Source organism: Mus musculus, chromosome 4, assembly GCF_000001635.26.
Source record: "Mus musculus strain C57BL/6J chromosome 4, GRCm38.p6 C57BL/6J".
Lineage (NCBI taxonomy): Eukaryota > Metazoa > Chordata > Mammalia > Rodentia > Muridae > Mus > Mus musculus.
In genome coordinates, this window is record NC_000070.6 from 45,348,664 (window position 1) to 45,373,261 (window position 24,598).

The 24,598-nt window shown below is 37.9% G+C and overlaps 1 protein-coding gene across 2 annotated transcripts in view; it reads left to right on the forward strand.

Annotated features, from left to right (window-relative positions):
• Nucleotides 1-24,598, forward strand: part of Dcaf10 (DDB1 and CUL4 associated factor 10) — a 38,757-nt gene that overhangs the window by 7,688 nt on the left and 6,471 nt on the right. Inside the window, exons 3-6 of one of the 2 annotated variants that reach the window (NM_153167.2) lie at nt 11,098-11,295; nt 21,643-21,845; nt 24,001-24,111; nt 24,261-24,406. In NM_153167.2, the coding sequence (NP_694807.2) occupies nt 11,098-11,295; nt 21,643-21,845; nt 24,001-24,111; nt 24,261-24,406 (658 nt within the window). The remainder of the gene's footprint in view (nt 1-11,097; nt 11,296-21,642; nt 21,846-24,000; nt 24,112-24,260; nt 24,407-24,598) is intronic. The other variant, XM_006537912.4, reaches the window with a different exon arrangement.

A 24,598-nucleotide genomic window follows, 5' to 3' on the forward strand; every position in this document is an offset into this window, starting at 1 on the left:
ATGATAAGGAAGAAAAGATTAAACAATTGTTTTTAACTCTTAACAGCAGTTTAGAGTGGATAATTTACCATTTTTCTATTTTCTAATATATGAAATTATAAATATGAAAACATGAAGTTGTGTTAGTTTTATAATTATGACTTTCAGTGTTACCTAAAAAAAGACATGTGAAAATTACTTGTTGTTTAGGTGCGCATTTTGCACCTTCACTGACCCACACATGCAGAAGCAGAGAATTAATCATACTAAGTTGCAGACAGGTTCCAAAGCAAGTGTCCAGAGAGGGCAGACTGAGATCTGGACAGGGCCAAAGCCATGGGGCCCTGGTCTTTCACGCTAGCGCTGGCACCTGGTGGGTATGGTGTAAAGAAAGCCCAGGTCACCACAGAAAACCAGTGCTTTAGTTGAAACGACTGTCTCATTTTTGAAAGACTTTTTTTCTTTTTGAAAAAAGAAAAGGCTGTTTTGCTCCCTGGGCTGTAGGTTTTAGGTAATTAAGACACAGCCTCATGACAGGAATTGATTGAAGACACTTGCTGGGTCAGTGACTGAGTGTGGATGTGTGTCATTTCCAACATTATCATGAAACTGGAGCCCTGACATATCATTATAAACCCCATTCTAGACTAGGGGCTCAGAAGGCCAAGTAGAGGCAATTTTAAAACCCTTAAATAGGAAGAAAGAGAAAAAAGTTTACTTCTCTCACTCAAGCCTAGCACCAAAATTTCAAAATTCTTGAAGACATTTAATATTAATACAACAAATCCCAATCGCCAGAGCAAGGGTCTCTGGATGAAATTAACTTTATGGAGTAAGTAGTCAACAAAGACTATATTTTTAAAAATAAATTATTTATTTTTTTTTTTTGACTAGGTAATACATGCACGTGGTACAAAATTCAAAGGTACAAAAGGGTAAACAGTGAAAAGTAAGTCTATTTCCACCTCTGTCGCCTAGCCACCCAGTTTCTCTCCCCAGAGGCAACCACTATTATTAATTTGCTATCTTTTTTGAGATAGTTTATGCATGTACACACATACACACACATACCCCACATATACTTTTATATAAATGGTAGCATTCTACACATACTATTATATGCCTGGCCTTTTTAACTGAACATATTCAGAGATCATTTCATATTAGTATCCATGGGATGATCTTATTCTTTTTAATGTCTGCATAGTATTCCATTGATTGGGAGAAACTTTAAAACATTTTTAGGATGCTTAAAGAGGTAAAGAATACTCTCCTTTAAAAAGAACAAAAAATACAAATTAAAAGAGGTGAAAGAAACAGGTTTATATAGTAAAGAACTAACTTGAACATATGAAAATTAAAAATGTTGCTATATAAAATGCATTTTAAAGGGGGTGGCTAGGGTTTACTTAGCATGTGCAAGGTCCTGGGTTGGGTCCTACAACATTGCTGGGGAAGACAGAAAAAAGGCTGACACTTAAAAGGGTATAGTTCTAATTTGTGGATGTAGCTTAATTGGGAGAGTTCTTGCTTAGCATATGTGAAGCCCTGTATTTAATGCTACCCAGAACTGGATGTGCCGACTCAGGCCTGTAATCTGAGCACTTGGGAGGGAAACAGGAAGACTGGCAGGGATTCAAGATAATCTTTGGCTATATGCTGAATTGGAGGTCAGCCTGGGCTACGTGAAACCCCGTCTTAAAAACAGTTAAAAAGAAATAATAATAATAACAATAATAATTTTTAAAAATAGGCAAAAAATTAAATTGATCAGATGAACTTTACTCTTTTAACATTAATAAGTGAAATGGAAGTTGGAAAATAATATCAAAATATATACCCATTACATTACAAAAAAGATTAGAAAGTATGAGTATATAGTTAAAATATAGGATTAACTAAAATACATAAAGAATTGCAAGTTTCTCGATATTGTGGTACACATTGGGAAACTGGAAGATCTCAAGTGTAAGTCCGTTAAGTGGAATGTTACTCCAAAAGGAAGTTAATTAATTATAAATATAAATTACAGAGATTTCTGGGAAGTTAACTTTATAATTCTTAATACTATATAGCTACTTATATTCAGAGTGTGAAAGAGGTTCAAGGCGGATCTATATCTGGAGAGGTTGTGGTAAAACTCGAGATTAAAATATTAAGAAGTAGAGGCTGGAGCTGGAGAGATGGCTCAGCGGTTAAGAGTAGTTTGCTCTTCCAGAGATCCTGATTTCAATTCCCAGCAACCACATGGTGGCTCATAACTGTCTATAATGTGATCTGATGTGCTCTTCTGTTGGTGCAGGCAGAACACTGTATACATAGATAGATCTTTAAAAAACAAACAAACAAAAAAAGTGGAAGCTGTAGAGATGGCTGAGTGTTCAAGAGCACTAGCTGCTCTTCCAGAAGACCTGGATTCAACTCTGTAACTCCACTGCTAGTCTATCCTACACCCTCTTCTGGCCTCTGTGGGTCTATGCACATGTGGTGCATAGACATGCATGCAGGCAAAATACCCATACACATACAATTTAAAAATATTAAAAGTGTTAAAAACACTGGGCAGTGGTGGCGCACACCTTTAATCCCAGCACTTGGGAGGCAGAGGCAAGTGGATTTCTGAGTTTGAGGCCAGCCTGGTCTACTTTCAGGACAGCCAGGCCTATACAGAGAAACCCTGTCTCGGAAAAAATAAATAAATAAATAAAATAAAAAATAAAAAAATAAAAAAGAAAGAAAGTAGAAATAGTAAGCAATTTCAGACATTTTTTAGATTGGTACATAGTTAAATATGTACATTTTTTTAAGTTTAAAGGAATAATAACTAAAGTCTTGTAAATATAGTTTATAACTTTCAGATCACCAGAAAGGAAGGATATGTGGCCAGTTCAGTATAAGTAGGAAAAGTTAAATTTTTTTTGGTTGTTGTTGTATTTTAATTTAAAGCAAAGGAAGGATAAGAAATAGCAGTCCCAAATAAAGATTGTTCACAGAAAACATACATAGATTGATATTAATGAAAGGACATTCTGGAGCTGAGCATGATGGCGCCTTTAATCCTTCCACACGGGAGGCAGAGGCAGAAGGATCGATCTCAGAGTTCTAGGCCAGCCTGGTCTATATAGCAAGTTCCAGGACAGCCATAGCTACACAACAAGACTCTGTCTCAAAAACACAAAACAACAACAAAAAAGACAATCTGAAATTTGAGTGAAAAAAAGGAATTATGACTTATATTTATGTGTATGTATATATGTATATATTTTTAACAGTGGCAAAGAAAATAAATGAGAAAGCTAAGATTATTGATTATCAATTTTAAATACATAAAAGAGCAAAGCAAAGGCATTAAGAGTAAAATGCAATAGTATTTGTCATAAAATGAAAACTCAAGATAATCACAAGATTTGTATGTAACTTAAACTCAGCCCTGACATCACAGAGCAAACGCAAAGGGCCAAGTCCACAGTGATGATGGCATTTGATGGCTGAGTACAAAACTAGTCAGTGTAAGCCAAGCTGTTGAAGAACTAAGACTGCATAGTTAAAATGTTCTGAATAACATTTCTAATAAAACAATTATATATGCTGAATAAAGTAATTATATACCTGTTTGGACATTTTAATACAGAGAATAATGAACAGGAAAGAAAGGAACTTGGGGCTGCAAAGGAAGTAGAAGCATGAACAATTAGAGGTAACAGGCTTCAACTTTTACCGTGTAAGATATGTTGGTGACCTTTGTGACCCTGAGCTTTGATTTGATAGAATTGAGTACAGGGGACAGGAGACTTGATTTTATGGCCCATTCCATATAAAGGTTCTTAGAAGATTGTGAAATCTAAAATCCAAAAGATCTCACTTTCAGCATAAAGATGACATAGAAATAAACCTCTCTAAATCTAGACTACTATCCAGGAAATGTTTAACCGTAAACCAGTCCTCATACATGCTAACACAGATCAACACCTCCAGCCAACAACTGTAAATTAAATCCAGATTGTAAGGATTTTTCAAATTAACTATAAACAAAAATATGTAAGTCAGCCAGGTGTGATGGCATGCAACTTTTAATCCCAGCACTCCAGAGGTAGAGTTAGTAAGATGCCTGAGTTGGAGGTCATTCTGGTCTACAAAGTGAGTTCCAGGCTGTCTGGGGCTTCAAAACAAAACAAAAAAGCAAATGTTATTTGAGGTGGCACATGCTGATAGGATTTGCTGAAGGAGGTGGAGCCAGGAGGATTAGAAGTTTGAGACTAGCCTGGCTACACATTTAAACAAAACAAAACCAGGCATGGTAGTGTACACCTTTAGTCCCAGCACTGGGAAGGCATCTCTGAGTTCAAGGCTACAAAGTGGGTTCCAGGACAGCCAGGGGTACACAGAGATGCTCTGTCTCAGGAAAACAAACAACAAAATACCCACAAACATGTAAGTCCTCCCTTAAATAAACTCAGTACCAAACTCACCCCAAATAGTCTTTCAATTCAGGAACTTTTGACTAAGATACATACCATCAGAGGTTTTCATAAAGCAATTTTAACATTTTTGTTGAGTAGTCTGGCGTTAACAGCTGAAGTTGTTTTGGAGAAGACTAAAGTGTAGGAGTAATAGCAACCAACCTTCCTGATATGAAATACCGCACTAGAGCAAGTGACAGTGGGAGGGAGTCCATCACTCAGAAGCAGCCCTCGGAAATAGGAGCTCTTTACCTAAGAGCAAAGGCAGTGCAGATCCGGGGAAAGAAAATGGAAAAGGCGAAATTGATTACATACATGAAAAATAAAACACAGTCAATCCTCCTCACACTGTGGCTGAAAATAACTTTCATTCAAACCTAACTATGAAGGCAACCCTTTAAAGTTTCAGGAGAAAGTAGAGAATATTTATATCTCAGTGTGAGAAATTATTTTTAAGACACTAAAAGCATAAACCATTAAAGATTGGTGAGCTCAACCAAGTAAAACATAACGTCATTGCAGTTTTGTTCTAGAAACTCCAACAATGTGGGAAGATAGAGGCTGAGAGGAGACATTTCCAGTCAGGACCAGAAGGACCTTGAATATGTTAACCCTTCTAACAGAAGCACATGGGCACTGAACGAGCCCATCAGTTGTCAGTGAGGAAGTACAAGCGTGGGCAGCACTGAGAAGTAGACCCTGAGGTAGACTGATGGAGTCTAATAGGTAACACTGTTTTCAAACAGTCCAGCAATGCCTGGTAAAATTAAAGACCATTGCAATTAAAAATTTAATCCATAACCACATGAATTAGACGCGGAAGAAGGAAAGGTTCACTACAGCATTGGAGTAACGAAAAGGAGAACTTGAATGTCCCAGAACTCCTAAGAGGAAAGATAAATCTTAGTCTCAATGGAATACTATATATCAGTTAAATGAGCCAAAAATATCCCAGAAGTGTGAGGATGAGACAGAAAGGCAAACTGTAGAATGGGCTGTATGGTGTGATACCATTTATATAAACATTTAAACTTTATAAACATAAGCTTGATGAAGCCATGCATTTGCTCTGTTTTCTCCTAGCACCTGGAACTGTGCCTTGTACATGATGGGTGCTTGCTAAATATTTTCAGAGTAAATTGGATACAAACCGTATGAAAAATGGTGATATACATATTATTACTTTATGGTATTAAACACGTGCATGGGGAATGACAAATTTTGGATAGTGGTTCCCTCTGGAGAGAGAGGGAGGGAGGGGAAGGGGTGTGGGGAGGGACTCACGATATACTTCAAATATGTTTGTATTTTCAGGCAACTCTGAAAGATAACAAAATGTTAAAATTTGATAAAGCTGGGTGGTGGGTATCACAGGTGTTCATTATATTTGTTCTAATTGTCTCTATTTCTAATATTTTACAATTAAAATTTTTTATATCTCAAAAAGAATAGACTTGTGTCAAGTTGGTTTGCCCCACTCAAAATGACCTTTGACTAACCTGTTTGAATTCTTTATCAATGTCAGCTCTCATGTGCTGCTCTCAGTGTGCTGCCACAGCACCATGCCTACAAACTTGAGCCTACTCCTTCCGATTTGTTGGCTAGGAAAATGGATTTTGAAGTTTATTTAGAAGCACAAGTAACTTAAGAGGTTAAGAATCTGAGGTCTCTGCTGGTCTACAGAGTGAATTCCAGGACAGCCAGGGCTACACAGAGAAACCCTGTCTCGAAAGACCAAAAACAAAAACAAAACCAAAAAAGAATCTGAGGTCTCAGGGTGCATGAACTTAAGTATGCACTGCTTGATATACTAACTTCCATTTCTTGAGTTCTTACTGTGTGTCAGAAACCTGTAAAACACTTTTCATATGATAAATTGTTTAAGATGTTTTTAAATTTTTGGTGAGTAGAGGACAAGGTGCTTTTGTGCCAAGCCTGACAACCTGAGTTTAAACCCTTGAACCCACATGGTAGAAGGAGAGAATCAATTCCACAAAGTTGACTCTGACCTTTACATGTGCATCCAAGAGTGAGTGTACACACACACACACACACACACATACAAAGTAAAATTTTTTACATATGTTTTTTGAGGTAGGGTCTTTCCGCTCATAGGCCAGGCTGGCCTTAAACTCACTATATCATACTGGCTGGTCTTGAACTTGTCCTTCTGCCTCAACTTGCTTAATGTTTATCCTGTCTTTGTGTAAGATAGATGTCATATCTGTTTTAAGGAATATGGAAACTGTTAAGCTAACAAACAGATTTTCCAAGGCTTTATATTCAGGAAGTAGTAGAAATGGAATCATACATGGTCCCATGAGACTGCCTCAGGCATAGCTGTCCAGAGGTGGGGCATACATTTTCTGGTTTCATTCTGGGTAGTCATTTTGTACATTCTTGGTAATGTCTTTTAGTTTGTGTTTTAGTTTTATGAATTGTTAATCTTGTGAAATAATAATGATAGCTGAAAATATTTTCTGTTCATGTTTTAAGAAAAAATGTTTAAATACATCTGCTATATAGGCTTATTTTTAAAGATTTACTTATTTTTATTTTATGTGCATTGGTGGTTTTGCCTACATGTATGTCTGTGATGGTGTCAAATCCCCTAGAATTGGAGCTAGAGACAGTTGTGAGCTGTCATGTGAGTGCTGGAAATTGAACCTGGGTCCTCTGGAAGAGCAGCCAATTCTCTTAACGACAGAGCCACATCTCTCCAGCCCCTAGGCTTACTTCTTATTCATGAGAACTTTATATTTAGGTATAAGAATCCGTGTAACAGTCCAGGTCCCTATAGTTATAAGGTTGTAAAGAGAAAGCCCCAAGGTAACTGTAAGAGTATTCACTTGGTGATGTGACAAAGCCAGTGTAGTACCTACATAAGCCTAAGTCTGCTTCTTCCTCCGCATGTCTCTTGTATACTTAATACAATATAAGACAAATCCAGCATATGCCAGTTATGGGGAATACTGTATATATTTGCATTTTGTGTGTGTGTGTATATATATATATATATATATATATATATATATATATATGTATTTGTATATGTGTGTGTGTGTATTTGTATTTTACATTTATATAGTATTTCCTCATAACTAGCACATACACACACACACACACACATTTTTTTTTCATGTGTAATTCCACAAAACCCTGAAGGTGATTTTGGAGAATTGGTCAAGACACATATAAATCATTGGCAATAGAGGATCTGAGAGAGAAAACCTCAGAAAAACAAGGTGATAGAAATAACGATACAGGAGACACTTAGAATTCTGTGAATATCTTAACTTGCTCTTGTGAGACAGTTGATGAAAGTTGAGGATTTATGGAAAAGTGATTTTATTACAGTACAAAACTCAAAAGAAAGTGAGGATATCATATTGCATATTCGATTATAATTTCATTGCAAAAATTATACCAAAAACAACAACAACAACAAAAAGATTCAATCCATTCTGAGAATTTGCATAAAGCTAAATAAATGGAGAAAAAATTCTTTTTGTGGTTTTTTAGTTTGAATCTTTAAAATTATACAACACTGTTTTGACTTGGACAGTGAAATGTAGGTTCTAAAAGAATTCACTTTTAGTTGCTTTTATCCTTTGCCAGTTTTCCTCTAATAGAGAGCTTAGCTCCTCTAGACAGAGGTCCACCCAGAGCTTTTATACCAACTTAGAGATGTGGAAACAGCTGAGAGGGTCTGATTCAGACACAGATCAGTGTTTGTGCAAGAGGAGCTCCTATTTGTCAGAGTACATAGGGTTACAAACATTTCACAACTATTCTTTTTCTAAGCCAGTGTCTCATTGCAGTCCTGGCTGGCTTAGAACTTACTGTATGGTCACAGACGACGTTGAACTTCTGACTCTCCTACTTCCACATCACACACACATGTTAGGATTCCAGACCCAAGGCTTCGTGTGTACTGGGCAAATAACTCTACCAACTGAGCTAGCCCAACAGTTTACACCTTTCTAGGCCATTCTAAGTTTTAATTGGAGAAGAATGGGCCACATATCCAAGGACTTATCTAATACTTTATGTTCTATACATGTACATATTTTGAGATGAAAATTGCTATAGGTGGTATCTTCTTCCACACTCCACTCTTACTATTGTATGGCTTATTCTCTTTACCAATATAAAAAATTTGTGAGTTAATGATAAATGAATGAACTAAAGTGAAAGTATTGAATTTTTCATTAAACTACATTCAAAGTTATTAGCTTCTACTCCAAGATTCTTTGTGTATTTTGGATATTAAAATATCCTTTATGCAATAATTACTTTTTAGTTATTTTATTAACAAATACTGAAAAGCTGATTTCCTTTATCTTTTAAAATAAAACGCCCAAATTTGGGGACCTAGTCACCTAAATGATCTTCCTAAAACACTATGTAATCATCTCTCTTCCTTACAGCCCTTCAGGTGGCTGGGAAGCTGGTTCACACCTTTAATCCTAGCACTGGGGAAGAAGAGACAGTTTGGCAGGAGGATCTCGGTAAATTCCAGGCCAGCATGCTCTGCATAATGATTTTGAAGTCAACGAGGGCTATATAGTGAAGTGAGATCCTCTTCAGAGGAGGCAGGGATGGAGGAAGAGAGAAGAAAAGCCATTGGGGATGACTGGAATGAGTCAGTGATAAACTTATCCCCCTTTCTCTCCTCGCCGTCTTATAACAGTCTTTTATATAGCTGTGTGTTCTTTAAGCTCTGGGAGTTCCTATTTGTTTTCAGTCAGCGCTCACTGTACTCTTTCACTGTACACTCTGCTTATTTCACATAATTATTTTATGTAACTATTTTTTTGTCTTCTGGGTAATGAACTCCTTTAATTCATTCATTTAATAAGTATCTCCTGATGAAACTGGAGATGTAGCTTAGTTGGTAAAGTGCTTCCTTTGCATGCATCAAGCCCTGGGTTTGATCTTCCACACCATACATACTAGGCATGGTGGCCCTCTCCTGTGTTGTCTTCAGCTTACATCTCAAGTTTGAGGCCAACCTGGGCTGTATGATACCTTGTCTATATGAATGCCTTGTCTCTAAGTAAGTTAAATAAATACATGAATGAATGAATGAATGAATGAATGAATGAATGAAGCAAGCAAGCAAGCAAACAAGTAAGTGCATGTACTTGGCACTGCAGCTTTAATCATGTGGTAGTAGGTACTTTCTCCTGTCTTCAAGTTTATAGCCTTATAAAGTTGCTCCTTAGCAGAGGTCAGCCAGGGCTACACAGAGAAACCCTGTCTCAAAAACTAGAAACAAAACCAAGAAGGAATATATAGAACTAGTGTTGGGAAAATAGGTCAGAGATAAAGTGTATACATAGGACTCTCAGTTCAGATCTCAGCATCCACAGAAAACTGGCTCAGAAGCACTCATGTGGAACCCCATTCTAGCAGGCGTGGGAAGCTTCAGGGTCAGTCAAGAGACCCTACCTGAAAAAATAAGGTGAAGAACAACATAGGAAGACAACCCCTAATCCCACAGGCGAGAACATGTGCATACACAAATACAGTATGTGTGCACCCCAAATTATAGAGTGCTTGGGGGAACTTTAGAAGAGTTATAAGCTACCCTAGACTAGATAGTGAGGGAAGGCTTCTTGGAGGAAATGACAGCTAAATATTAAACAGTAAACAAAATTAAGGAAGAGGTGGACCTAGAATTACAGCCATGATAAGGCTCTGACCATGCTGCCCTGAATGTGCTAGGCAAGTTCACACGTGGAGCTGCAGGGCACGGGCCAGGTCTGGCTACTTGGGTTGGAGATAACCTGGAATACCAAGTGCTATGTGCTTAGAGAAAAGGAAAAAATGCAATGATAAATCTTAGAAACGTCATAATGTTGTTTGTTGATATTGGTGTTTATTTTAGAAAGAATTATATATAATTTTATGTTGGAAGACGCTCCAGAGTTTCTTTCTTTTACTGGAGACTAGGAAGTTATGTGTATAACCATATTTGCTAAAGATACTATTAAATTAGACAGAAACAAAAGTGTGAGTGGTCAGTTATAAATGTTTGTATAAAATAGATTGTTACTAAGGATTGGAAATTAGTGAAAATGATAAAAATCTATATTATAATCTAAGTCTGTCTTACAGTTGTGACTAATAAAATGTTATTGTGAGAGATTATTTGGGGAATGCCTTTGAATTAATAGATTTAAATGACGGTGATTTGAATTGCAAGTTTTATATGTAAATCTGTTATAAGTAGGAAGAGATATGACATGTAGCAGATCTCTTTTATTAGAATCCTTTATCTAATACAACATCCCCTAAGCAGTCAAGGCCTTAAAATCTGTTGCCTAGTCAGCTTCCCCTTTTCATTCCCAGGGCAGATTCTGGAGTTCTTTCCTTTCTATCAACTGTGCTCTAAACAGCTATTCACAATTTCTAGTTTCAAGTAAAATTAACAGTGACATAGGCCAGTTACAGTATCTCTCTGAATTATCGTCAGCAGCTGGCAGTATGGCTGCATTGACAAGGGGTGCACTCTGTTGTGTCAGAATGGCTGGGGTTCTACCGGGAGGTTGCAGTGTTTTGTTTCCTGATAGTAATATAGAGATTGTTCTAAAGTCATATTTTCTTTCAGTAGAGATTAAATGAACCAGTTTTTTTTTTTCTGCTTTTGTAGATTTCTTGATAACCGGCTCTTTGCTACCTGCTCTGATGATACCACAATAGCACTATGGGATCTGAGAAAATTGAACACCAAAGTATGCACTTTACATGGTCACACTAGCTGGGTGAAGAACATCGAATATGATACTAATACAAGACTCTTAGTAACATCAGGATTTGATGGAAATGTCATTATTTGGGACACTAACAGGTTTGTAAGTAGGAGACCATGTTAGGAATATAATACTGTAAAACTTTGTATTTTCTCTTTAAAAGGTGGGGAGCAAGTTCAGTGTTCTGCTCTAGAGTTGGGGGGTGGGGCATCAAAAAATTGGCTTTTGGGGGGAAACAATCAAAAAGTGATCCCTAGGCTGAAGACGCAGCTCAGCTGATTGAGCGCTTGCATAGCATGCATGGAGCCAGGCGCTTGCTCCTCAGTACAGCATAAAGCTAGACATGGTGATGGAAGCATGCGATCCCAGCACTCCTGAGATGCACACAGAAAGATCAAAAGTTCAAGGTCATTCTTGGTTCCATAGCAACTGGGAGGGGAGCTAGGCTTTGATGAGATGTTCTTGTCTCAGAAAAAAAGAAAGAAAAAAGCGATGGTGGTGTGGTGGTCGATGCCTTTTATCCCAGCACTCAGGGAGGCAGAGGCAGGTGGATCTCTGTGAGTTTGAGGGCATCCTGGTCTCCAGAGTGAGTCCCAGGACAATCAGGGCTACATAGAAAAACCCTGTCTTTTTTTTTTTTAAGAAGAAAAAGAAAAAAAACAAAAAATCCAAACAAGCAAACCATGGTTCCTTCTTTCATTACACTTAGTGATGTATTAGAAGTAGAGATTTTGGAGCTAAGAGTATGTATAGCTCAGTGGCAGGGCACTTTGCTGAGCTGTGTGGGTCCACTACTGTGAAAGTAAAGAAGATGGAATTTATATGAGCAGGAGACCAAGGGGTTTATCTAATAAAGAAAACTGGTTTAAAAATGAATTTCCTAAGTGTAGGGAAAATATTTTTATTTCTTTTTTTTTTAAAGATTTATTTATTTATTATATGTAAGTACACTGTAGCTGTCTTCAGACACTCCAGAAGAGGGAGTCAGATCTCTTTACGGATGGTTGTGAGTCACCATGTGGTTGCTGGGATTTGAACTTCGGACCTTCAGAAGAGCAGTCGGGTACTCTTACCCACTGAGCCATCTCACCAGCCCATATTTTTATTTCTTATGTGAAACAAAAATATTTCTCAAGCCGGGCGTGGTGGCGCACGCCTTTAATCCCAGCACTCGGGAAGCAGAGGCAGGTGGATTTCTGAGTTCGAGGCCAGCCTGGTCTACAAAGTGAGGTCCAGGACAGCCAGGGCTATACAGAGAAACCCTGTCTCGAAAAACCAAAAAAAAAAAAAAAATATTTCTCACTCTTCAATCCTTTGGTTCTAAATGTACTTATTTTGTAATTTTTAAATTTTATTTTCATGAATTTTTTTAAAAAAGATCAGGTGTCCCTTAAAGATCAGGTGTCCCTTGGAATAATTCTAATCTAGAAGCAGTTTAGAAATAATGCATGGGATCTTTTGGGTTGTCTGTGGGTTTGGATCATCTGTGGAAGGAGGAGGATAGCTGCTGGCACCATTTGGCCTGGACCATAGTTTCTCAGCGTCCTGTAGTATACAGCACAATTTATTTAGTGCCTCAGTTGTGAAACATTGCAAGAAAATGTTTCCTTATGGAGAAATTGTTTGCAGAGTTGACGCTTGGGAAATACTTAAAGTGTGCCTTTTGCTAACTATGGTATGGTGAATTGTTAAATAGTTGACATATTAGAGCTTTCAGATCTTATGTTCAAAAGGAGTTATTCTTAGTAGTTTTAAAAAAATTCCAGGTAAACGCAATAATGTGAATGAAGAACAGAGTCATTGTCTTTCAGCAAATAGAAACAACATACCTTTTCAAATGTGGACATAAATGCAAGGGAGTGAAGTAGGGTGGAGTGGGGTGTTAAGTTAGGAAGAAAAGTTGAGCAGGAATGTAAGTAATAATTTCCAAGTTAGAAGAGTGAAGACTTAATCAAACAGTCAGCCCAATAGAAGCATCAAAGTGGGAAGATAGAGTCATTTAAAAAGCAAGTATGGTCCCTGTCCTTGGGAATCGGAGGCGGGAGGAATTGAAGGCTAGCCATGATCCTTTGTCTCAGAAAAACAAAAACAAGCTGGGCCTGTAATCCTAGCTACTTGGAATTTTTAGGCAAAATAAAGCTGTAAATTCAAGGCTAATAGGCAATTTGGTAAGACCTTGTCTCAAAATACTGTAATACAAGGGCCAATGATTATGGCTCAGTGGTAAAATACCTGCCTGGCATGTGTGAAGTCTTAAGTTCAGTCTCTAACACTAAAGTAGCCAGCTAAAAGACAGTGGTGGATTAAACAGTCACTCACAGCCTGCTCTCTAGATGAGCTACATAAAACATACAAAGCCAGTAAATAGAATAGGCGGAAAAAAACATAGATAACTATTCATCAGAAGAAAACAGTTGTAGCCACATAAATAGTAGACAAAAAGAAATATAAGGCAAGAAGAGGTACTGTATTAAGAGGCTAGTTTTACTAGAGTATAAATGAATTCTTATATGTGCCTAAAAATAAAACTCACCATTGAAGTAAAACTTGACAAAATTACAAGAAAAAAATTAATACTAACTAATAAATATTGGTGCTCTAAATCATACTCTGCACCTTCTGCTACCCACTGTTCCTCCTCTCAATCATCCCATGATCGAGTAGCAGAAGCCCCCTTATACAGTAGTATCATCCAGAGACCCTGCTCCACTCACATCTATTCTGACTGTACAGTGTTTATACAGTAACGAACATTATTTTTGCTATGACCACTACAAAACAAAAATTGGGGCCTGAGAAATGGCTCAGTGGTTAAGAGCTTTTACTCTCTTTCGAAGAACTTCCAACACCTACAATGGACAGCTTAAAATGGCATACAACTGCAGCTTCAGGGGGACCAGAGGGGGACCTTTGGGCCTTCATTAGCACCTGCACTCACAGCAGCATACATACACAGGGCATAATATATATGTATAATCTTTTTCCTTTTTTATTAGATATTTTCTTCATTTACATTTCAAATGCTATCCCGAAAATCCCCTATACCCTACCCCCCCTCCAGCCCACCCACTCCCGCTTCCTGGCCCTGGCATTCCCCTGTACTGAGTCATATGATCTTCGAAAGACCAAGGGCCTCTCCTCCCATTGATGCCTGACTAGGCCATCCTCTGCTACATATGCAGCTAGAGACACGAACTCTGGGGGTACTGGTTAATTCATATTGTTGTTCCACTTATAGGATTGCAGACCCCTTTCGCTCCTTGGGTACTTTCTCTAGCTCCTTCATTAGGGGGCCTATATATGTATAATTTAAAAAATAAATCTTAACTAAATGATAAAAATTAGTTAAAACTTATCTACTTAAAGTTTTAAATAAGCTAAAACTGATCTACTAATAAAAAAGCAACACGGATGGTTTTATAGATGACTTTTACCAAATATTCTAAATAACATTTGGATGATTGGTCAGGTCCTAGAAAAGGGATTTGTACCTCATGTATAAAAGCTATTAAAGTATGACTTGGGTAGCCAACCATAACAAAGATAATGTTAAAAGGAAAAAAGAAAATCCAGTATGCAATATGAATACTGATACAAATATTCCAAATAAAAAATTAAATCTAAAAGATATTACTCAAAAATATTAAAATCAAGTTGGATTTAATCTAAAAAAAGAATAGTTTATCCTATTAATTATACTAACATAAGCAAGATATGCTTATGATTCTGTTTTATAAAATTTAATATTTAGTCATAATTGAAAGCAAAACAAGTCTGGCAGTGGTGGCACATACCTTTAATCCCAGCTCTTGGGAGGTAGAGGCAGGCGGATTTCTGAGTTCGAGGCCAACCTGGTCTACAGAGTGAGTTCCAGGACAGCCAGAGCTACACAGTGAAAGCAAAACAGTATCGCACCAACAACCTAACAAAAATTGAAATAATGACATCTATATGTCAACTGAAGCAGGAGAAGCATAAGTTAGAGGCTACCCAGCTACCCTGTGCTACCCAGCAAGGCCTTGTCAGAAAAGCAAACAAAAACTGGTTAAATAAAAGGTACTTAGAAACTAAAGGATCAAAGGGAGTAGTGTGAACATCTTTTGGCAAGTAGACAGTTTCAGGTAAGCAGATACCAAGAGCACAGACTGCTAGAGTCGACTCACCAATAAACTTTTAAGATGTAGACATTCAGACTTTTAGGAGGTAAAGAAATTGAATTGATAATTTAAAAAATTTTTCCATAATTGAAAGACAAGGCTCAAATAACTTTACTAATGAATTTTACCAGCCAGAAAATAGAACACTTCCCAAACCAAACCTTGGAGGAGCTGAGAGAGGGGAAGATAATCAAAATAGATTATATGGGGCTGATGGGATGGCTCAGCTGGTAAGAGCACTGACTGCTCTTCTGAAGGTCCTGAGTTCAAATCCCAGCAACTACATGGTGCCTCACAACCATCCGTAATGAGATCTGACTCCCTCTTCTGGTGTTTCTAATATATATAGTGTACATAGATATAATAATAAATAAATCTATAAAAAATAGATTATATGAAGCTCTCAAAATAAATAACAAACCCTTTCAGACTAGCCATCACAGTCTAGTATTACCCTAACACCAAAAGCAGATAAACTGCTACTGACTGATCATCCCTCAGCCATTACCAGGGTGGGAGGAAGATGCAGTGCAGGAAGAGTAATGAGGATGCATTATATACATGAATGGAATTGCCAAAAAAGTTCATTTAAAAACTTCAAGCTGGACGTGGTGGCGCACGCCTTTAATCCCAGCACTTGGGAGGCAGAGGCAGGCGGATTTCTGAGTTCAAGGCCAGCCTAGTCTACAAAGTGAGTCGCAGGACAGCCACAGTTATACAGAGAAACCCTGTATTTAAAAAAAAACAAAAAACAAAAAAAAACTTCAATAAAGCAATAGAAAATTTAACAGCATATATAAAGGATTATACAACTTTTTGTGGTCTAAGTGGAATAAAAGGAACTTTCTGTGATAACACCTGTGAAAAACCTGTGGCTTAAGTCATACATACCTAATGTTGAAAGCCTGAAGGCCCCGTGAGATTGAGCAAAGCTGGCACTCCATTTATCCTCATTGTGGAAGAACAGCATGGCTGCAGAGGAGCAGACCTCCAGCCTGGAGAGAAGTGCTTCCATTGAAAACATCTACTCTCTGTGGAGGAGATCTGAGGAGTCCACAAAATCCCTACAACCAATTTCAGCAAATCTATAAGATAGAAGATTAATACACAAAGCCCAGTTGCATTTTTCTTAAAAATTTATGTATGTGAGTACACTGTAGCTGTCTTCAGATGCATAAGAAGATGGCATTCGATCCCATTACAGATAGTTGTGAGCCACCATGTGGTTGTTGGGACTTGAACTCAGGACCTCTGGAAGAGCAGTCAGTGCTCTTAACCACTGAGCCATTTCTCTAGCATGCCCAGTTACATTTTTATATATGAGCAAATATATAAGAGTAATTAATATACAAAATCCAGTCACATTTCTACTGATGAGCAAATATACAAAATTAACATACAAAATCCAATTGTATTTCTACCCTGAACAGATACATAAGACAAATACACAAAACTAATTATATGAGCAGAAACAATCCAAAGATGACTGACTAAAAAAAATTTCCATCTCAAAATGGTATCAGAAAAAATAAGATACTTGGGAATAAGTTTAACAAAAGATTTGGGCCAAGAGTATAGGTCAGCAGGAGAGCACTGTCTGTTGTTCATGATGCCTTGGGTTTAGTTCCCTAACACAGAAAAAATATATTATTTATATATGTGTACACATATGTGTGACATGTGCATGGTTGGTGCAGTAAAAGCTAAACCATTGCTGAAGGAAATGAATAGAGAGACACTACATGCTTATGGATGTAAAGACTCAGTATTATTAATAACAGTAATAGAGTGGGAAACTAGAACTCATTATTAGAAGCATCATTATTAGAATTCATTTCCTTGGAATTAATAGTTTGCCAGCTTGTTTTTGTGTTCATTGTTTTGTTTTGTTGAGACAGGATCTCTCTACATAGTCCCAGTTGTCCTGATGCTCAACCCTGTCTCAAGAAACAAAACAAAACAAAAAGTAGTGTATGTATTTTTTAAAAATATATCATCTAATAATAAAAATGAACCAAATATTGATGTGTGTTACAACAGGGATGAACTCCAAAATATTTTAAGTGAAAAAGAAGCTGAATTCAAAAAACAAAAAGCACTTCTGTATGACAATAACTATGTATATAAACTAGGCAAATAATAGAGATGAAAAGTAATTTCATGGTTGCCTATGTCTACAAGTTGGAATGATTGCTGATGATGGCCAGGGAGACTATTAATATTATGATACTGAAAATGTTGTAAAGCTGTATTGTATTGATCAAACAATTCTAAATTTACTAAAAGTGATTGAACATGCACTTAAAATGAGTGAGTTTTATGATATGCTAATTATTCCTTAAACTGTATGAAAACAAAATGATTCAAAAGAAGTAGAAATTCACCAAAAGTATACAGAGTATTCAGCATATTTTTAAAAAAATATTTATTGTATTTACATGACTACTGTAGCTGTCCTCAGACACACCAGAAGAGGGCATCATTATCTCATTACAGATGGTTGTGAGCAACCACGTGGTTGCTGGGAATTGAACTTAGGACTTCTGGAAGAGCAGTCAGTGCTCTTAACCACTGAGCTCAAGCACTTTTGTTTTTGAGACAATTTTTCTAGCTCGGGCTGGCCTGAAACTCTCATGTAACTGAAAATGACCTTGAACATCTTTCTTATCCTAATACCTCCCTCCACCTTCTTAGTTCAGGGTCACAGGTTTGTGCATCGATAGCCAGTTTACATGCTGTGGGGTCAAGGCTCTGTGCATGCTAGACAAGCAATCTACTAACTGAGCAATAGCTCAGTACTTAAGCAGAGTGGTTGGTTGGTTGGTTGGTTTTGGTTTTTTGAAGACAGGGTTTCTCTGTATAGCCCTGGCTATCCTGGAACTCACTTTGTAGACCAGGCTGGCCTCCAACTCAGAAATCCGCCTGCCTCTGCCTCCCGAGTGCTGGGATTAAAGGCATGCGCCACCACGCCCGGCTTTCAGCAGAGTTATTAATGGTGAACCTCCAGAAGTTTGTCTATAAAATTTGGGTAAGAATATGCCCACCATTACTACTGTTGTTAGTTGGTATCATGGGTGAGATGGTGCAATAAAAGAAAAATCATTATATATGTATATGGATTGGAAACTTAATATCATTCACAGATTTCTTTCAAGGATTGACAAACTTTCTGCATAAGACCCAAGTAGTAAATATTTTAGCATTTGGTGGTATGTGGTTTCTGAGCAGCCACACAGGAACAGTACATGAGTTGATGTGGCTCTGTTCATAAACACTGTGTAAAAACAGCCAGTGAATCAGGTTTGGTCCATAGTCATAGTTTTCCAAATCTTATGAATACAGAAAATCCTAGAAAGTCTTCAGAGAAAAAAAATCAGAATTAGTAAGGGTTAACCAAAATTGTTATAAGTTAAGGAAAAGTATGGAATTTCCTAAAAAGAAAAGAAAGAAAATTAGAACTCTTGTAATAACCTAGCAGTTTTTCTACTAGGTACACATCCAAAGCAGCTTAAGTCAGCTGCTAAAGGTCTGTCTTCATTCACTCATTGTACAGCATCCAGCAAAGGACTGGATTTTTTTTTTAATGTGGTCCATACATACATAATACTATTTAGCCCCTTAAAGAATTTTTTTTAGCAAAACAGATGGTTGGGGGCACATCTTAAGTGAAATAAGCCTAACATGGAATGAAAATTCTGCTTTATATAGAATCTAGAAAAGTAGACCTGGAGAAGCAATGATTGGGAGGGTGGTGAGTTATCTACCGGGCTGGAAACTGTTGTACAGGGGAGAAGTTGGTTGGAGGATACAAAATTTCAGTTAGGGAAAACAAATTGAAGTGGTATACATTATATAATATAGTAGCCATAGTTAATAGCAGTGTATGCTTGAAAATGCCTGCGAGAAGGCCTTGGTGGCACATGCCTTTAATCCCAGTACTTGAGAGGCAGAGTTCTCTCTGTGAGTTCAAGGCTATCCTGGTCTACATAGTGAATTCCAGAACAGCCTGAGCAATGTAGAGAGACTGTCTTAAAACCAAAAAAGGAAAAAGTAAAATTCCTGAAGGTAAATAACTCAATGTGTATTTTAACTAGCTAAAAAATGTACACATTTCAAAACATACTTCAGGCTAGGAATATAGCTTAGTAGTAGAGCACAGGTTTAGCACATGCAAGCCCCAGGTTTGATTCCTAGCACCACAAAAAACCAAAAATACTGTATATCAGAAGTATACACAATTTTCACATACAATTTAATAGTGTTTTAATTAAAAATAACTAAAGGTTACTAGGTATAAGATAATGTACAGATCAGTCATGTTCTTATTTTGTTGTGAGTGTACCGATAAATTAAAAGGTTTTCATTGTGAGGCAAATCTCACTTGGTAGCCAATTTGTCCTTGAACTTGCTATCTTCCTGCCAAAGTTCAACTTACAGGCATAGACAGGTACTTTTGAAATAATGTATGTATGTGTGTTTCATATATATACATACAGTATTCACAAATATGAATACATAATTTTTGGTTGTTTTATTTGTTTGCTGTTTGGGGTTTTCCACACTGGCCTCCAACTTACTGGGTAACTGAGGATGGCCTTGAACTGATCTTCTAGCCTTACCCTTCCAAAAGCTATGATTAGAGGCCTGTGCTACCACACTCAGATTGTTATGTTTATCTTGACATGGGATTTCACTGAGTGCTTGAGACTGGCCTGGAACTTAACCATATAGACCAAGCTAGTCTTTAATTCAAGGTCCTCATGCCTTAGTCTCCTAAGTGTGTCTCCACATATAGCTGAAGTATATAATTTTACAGAAAATATATAACCTTTATGGTAATTGTAAGACCTGAATTTAAGTATTTATAAGATTTAAATAAAATCTATAGAAAAGAAGACTCAAAAACTACAATAATCTCAGAAGCAGTAGAAGCTCAGTAAATTCTGTTCCATCTTGGTCTACATAAGACGTTCCAGGTCAGTCAAGGTTACATAATGAGACCCTGTCTCAAAAACCAAAGTGGGGTAAGAACCAGAGATCAGACATAAACTTATAAAGATAGGACAAGAGAAGAAACTTGACAGTAGAATTTTAGAAGCTAGGAGTCAGGCAGATGAATTGCAACTGACTTAGCAGCTGTAGTTCAGACGGCTTCACTCAAGTTGTTCAAGAAAGCTAATTCCTGATGCTAGAGAGATGATTCAGAGTTTAGGGGCACTTACTGCTCTTCCAGAAGGCCTACGTTCAATTCCCAGTGCCCATATCAGATGGTTCACAGCTTCCTGTAACTACAGCTTCAGGGGATCTGATGCCATCTTCTGGCCTCCCCAGGCACCTGCTCACATGTGATATACATGTAAACACAAGTAATTAAAACTAACTAACTAACTAAATCCTAAGTTGTAGAGGGAAAAGTTTAAAACTCCAGTTAGTTTACCCAGAATCCTTACTGAAAGGGGTAGCTAAAGTAGAGACTTGAATGAGAAATACTTAAGAACTTTAGCTCTGCTCTTCACCTCTTCTAGTAGATCATTTTACCAGAGGTTTCTATCTCTATAAAGAGGGTAATATAGAAATTATTGCCATATTGAAGGTTGCCTGAAACAGTTGGAGGTCTCATTGCTCTGCCAAAACCAAGGTGGCAATAGTAGTCATGCACACTAAGTGTTGAAGTCAGACATTTTTTAGCTTCTTTCAGTTGTTGCCCCAAAGATATTAGCACTAAGAGCTTCTTCAGAAATGGCTTCACCCTACCTTGGACTCAAGAGTTCCCAGTCAGCTTGAATTCCTTGCTCGTAAGAAAATGAGCAAGCATGCAGCGATAACCAGACAATTGAGAAGAAACTTCTAATAGAGGAAACATATTACATAGGAAGTGTGGTGGGATAGAGAGACAACAGATGGAGAATAAAACATAGTAACTAGTTACCCATATTCCCTTAGATAGAAACTTGAATGCTTGAAGCAAAAATAAGATATAGTAGAACAGCCCTTAAATTGACTAATACTGTTCAACTTCTGGGTAATGAGTCACAGCTCGTCATTTAAAAATTCTAAATATATTTTATGGGCTGACTCAGTGAATCAAGGTACTTGCCATCAACCCTGCAACCCAAATTTAATCCTTGGTCTATAGAGTGAGTTCCAGGACAACCAGGGCTAAAAGGCATCATAAAATATGTGTGTGGCTCTCCGTTCTGCTGTGTGAGTAAAACAGTTTGACTGGTACTGGGAGTCATTATATTTGTAGTAACACTGGGTTTGTTGTTGGTCTAATTTCTTCTGTAGGTGCACAGAAGATGGGTGTCCACATAAGAAATTCTTTCATACACGTTTTCTCATGAGAATGAGATTAACACCAGATTGTTCCAAAATGTTGATCTCAACATCCTCTGGATACCTCCTGATCTTGCATGAGCTGGACTTAACTAAGTCTTTAGAAGTAGGCAGCTATCCCATTTTGAGAGCAAGAAGAACTACTTCAAGTTCAGGTAAGATTTTCTGATTAAAAGTTTTCTGAGGCATCTGAGCCACAGAGGGGCAGGTGTCTCTCAATATGCTACAAGGGAAAGGACGTTAAAGCCATTCTTCAGAAAGCTGACTCATAGTTTTCCATGGAGGTGTGATGACTTTCATGTACCTCTGGCAGTGTTAACTCGTGCCTCTGGAACGAATCTTAGCTCTTTCAGAGTGCCATTAGCAAGAGAATCATTATCCTTGCCTCAAACTTAGTGATGGCCCAAGATGATACCTGTCTTAGGGTATTACGTTATAGTCACTTCAAGAGTTCTAAGTGTGTAGTCTGTACTGAACTTCTGATGTCCACTCACAAGCTGATGCCATTTTGGAGCATCCTCTTGTCTTGGAGCATCCTCTTGCTGGAGCCTTGTTTTTTTATTTTTTAAAGATTTATTTATTATTATATCTAAGTACCCTGTAGTTGTCTTCAGACACACCAGAAGAGGGCGTCAGATCTCATTACGGATGGTTGTGAACCACCATGTGGTTGCTGGGATTTGAACTCAGGACCTTTGGAAGAGCAGTCGGTGCTTTTAACCACTGAGCCATCTCTCCAGCCCTGGAGCCTTGTTCTTTCATTGCTGATTTCATTAAATGCAAGAGAAGTTGGAGCTATGTTAATATTAGCTGATAGGCATCATATTGCATCTGGAAATGAAGAGACTGGCCTAGAAACATATTTATTATTAATATTGTTTATAAACAAGAACCCAAAGTGAAAAGAAGACCTTTGGTTAAAAAATAACTTCAAGTGGTTAGATTCTGAGACTGGCCTAGAAACATATTTATTATTAATAGTGTTTATAAACAAGAACCCAAAGTGAAAAAAGGACCTTTGGTTAAAAAATAACTTCAAGTGGTTAGATTCTTTCTCCTGTGTACACAGGCTACTCCTGAACATTCCTTTTGGTGCTGAAGTGATGGCTGAGTGGATTAAGGCACTTGGCACCAAGTGTGACAACCTGAGTTCCATCCCTGGATCCACACAGTCCAACTTCCGCATCTTCTAACCTCCCTACTCATGCAACGAATAAATAATTATAGGTTTGGTTTGGGGGTTTTGGTTGGTTGGCTTTTTTTGGTAGGGGTTACTCCCACCCCCACCCCCAGCCGTGCCTCTGAGACAGGGTTTCTCTGTATAGTCCTGACTGTCCTGGAACTCACTCTGTAGACCAAACTGACCTCAACTCAGAGATCTACCTCCTTCCTCTGCCTCCTGAGTGCTGGGACCAGAAGTGTGTGGATGACAGTCCTCAAGTTGTTCATTTTTTGACTGAAAAGCCAAAAAGCTGTTCCGTCTCCTAAGGTTGACTCAAGTTGTAACTGATGTCACAGGGGATCAGGTTTCCAGGGTCCCTGTGTAAGTTAGGCTGCCAAAGACTTCCATGGAAGTACATAGCTGCTAGAAATGCAGCGTGAAGTGTACTCTGTGAAATAACTCAGCACACTCGGGTGTCTATACTCATTTTTCCTCAGACTTTAATTTTCCCTCCTATTTTAGAAGTGAGAGAAAGGCAGAGGCATCTGTGTGTTTATTTGGCTTTTTTCTCTTATTTCACATAAGACTTTACTATGAAAGATTTTAACAAGAATGTAGACGGGCCAGGCGGTGGTAGGGCACGCCTTTAATCCCAGCACTTGGGAGGCAGAGGCAGGTGGATTTCTGAGTTCGAGGCCAGCCTGGTCTACAGAGTGAGTTCCAGGACAGCCAAGGCTACACAGAGAAACCCTGTCTCAAAAAACAAACAAAAAGAATGTAGACCAGAAACAGAGCCAACAGCTGTCCTGTCTTCATCTCCATTATAGTCCAGTTTACATCGAGATTTTGTCTGTACACTTAAGAAGTTTTAAAAGTTTAAGTAGAGGGGCTGGAGAGATGGCTCAGCGGTTAAGAGCACTGACTGCTCTTCCAGAGATCCTGAGTTCAATTCCCAGCAACCACATGGTGGCTCACAACCATCTGTAATGGGATCTAATGCCCTCTTCTGGTGTGTCTGAAGATAGCTACAGAGTGTTCACATATATATAAAATAAATAAATCTTTTTTAAAAAAAAAGTTTAAGTAGAAAGTTAAAAAATTAAAAGATGATACAAGTGTTATGTTTATTTTTCAATTTTCTTTTCAAGATTTGACCACTACATCAAGTTCTTCTGGTTCTAGAGTTTCTGGTTCACCTTGTCATCACAATGATTCAAATTCAACTGAGAAACACATGTCTCGAGCCTCTCAACGAGAAGGTAGGTTAAAAGCTGGGTTTACAGTCTTGCAGCAGTAAGTTCTATCAAATAGCTTTCTTTGGTTTAGTTTTAATCCGTAAAAACATCTTCCTTAGTCCTTGGATAACAGAAATCCGAAATCTTTCATTTTTTTTTTTTTTGTATCTCAGGAGTTTCACCACGAAATAGTCTTGAAGTGTTAACCCCTGAAGTTCCTGGTGAGAGAGATCGGGGAAACTGTATCACTTCCTTACAGCTGCATCCTAAGGGCTGGGCCACCCTTCTTCGGTGCTCAAGCAACACTGATGATCAGGAGGTACAGGCCACAGGGCTTCACATTCAACAGGGCTCGCTGGACAATTCTGATGTCCATGTTCAGACCTTAGGCTGGTAACCAGGCTCAGTCCCCACCCTCAGGGCATTCTACCCAAAGCCCTGCTTCTCAGCTCCTTCCTGTACCTTCTGCTGCTGCTTTATCCTTTGCAATCTGTTTCTCCTCTCTTGCCTT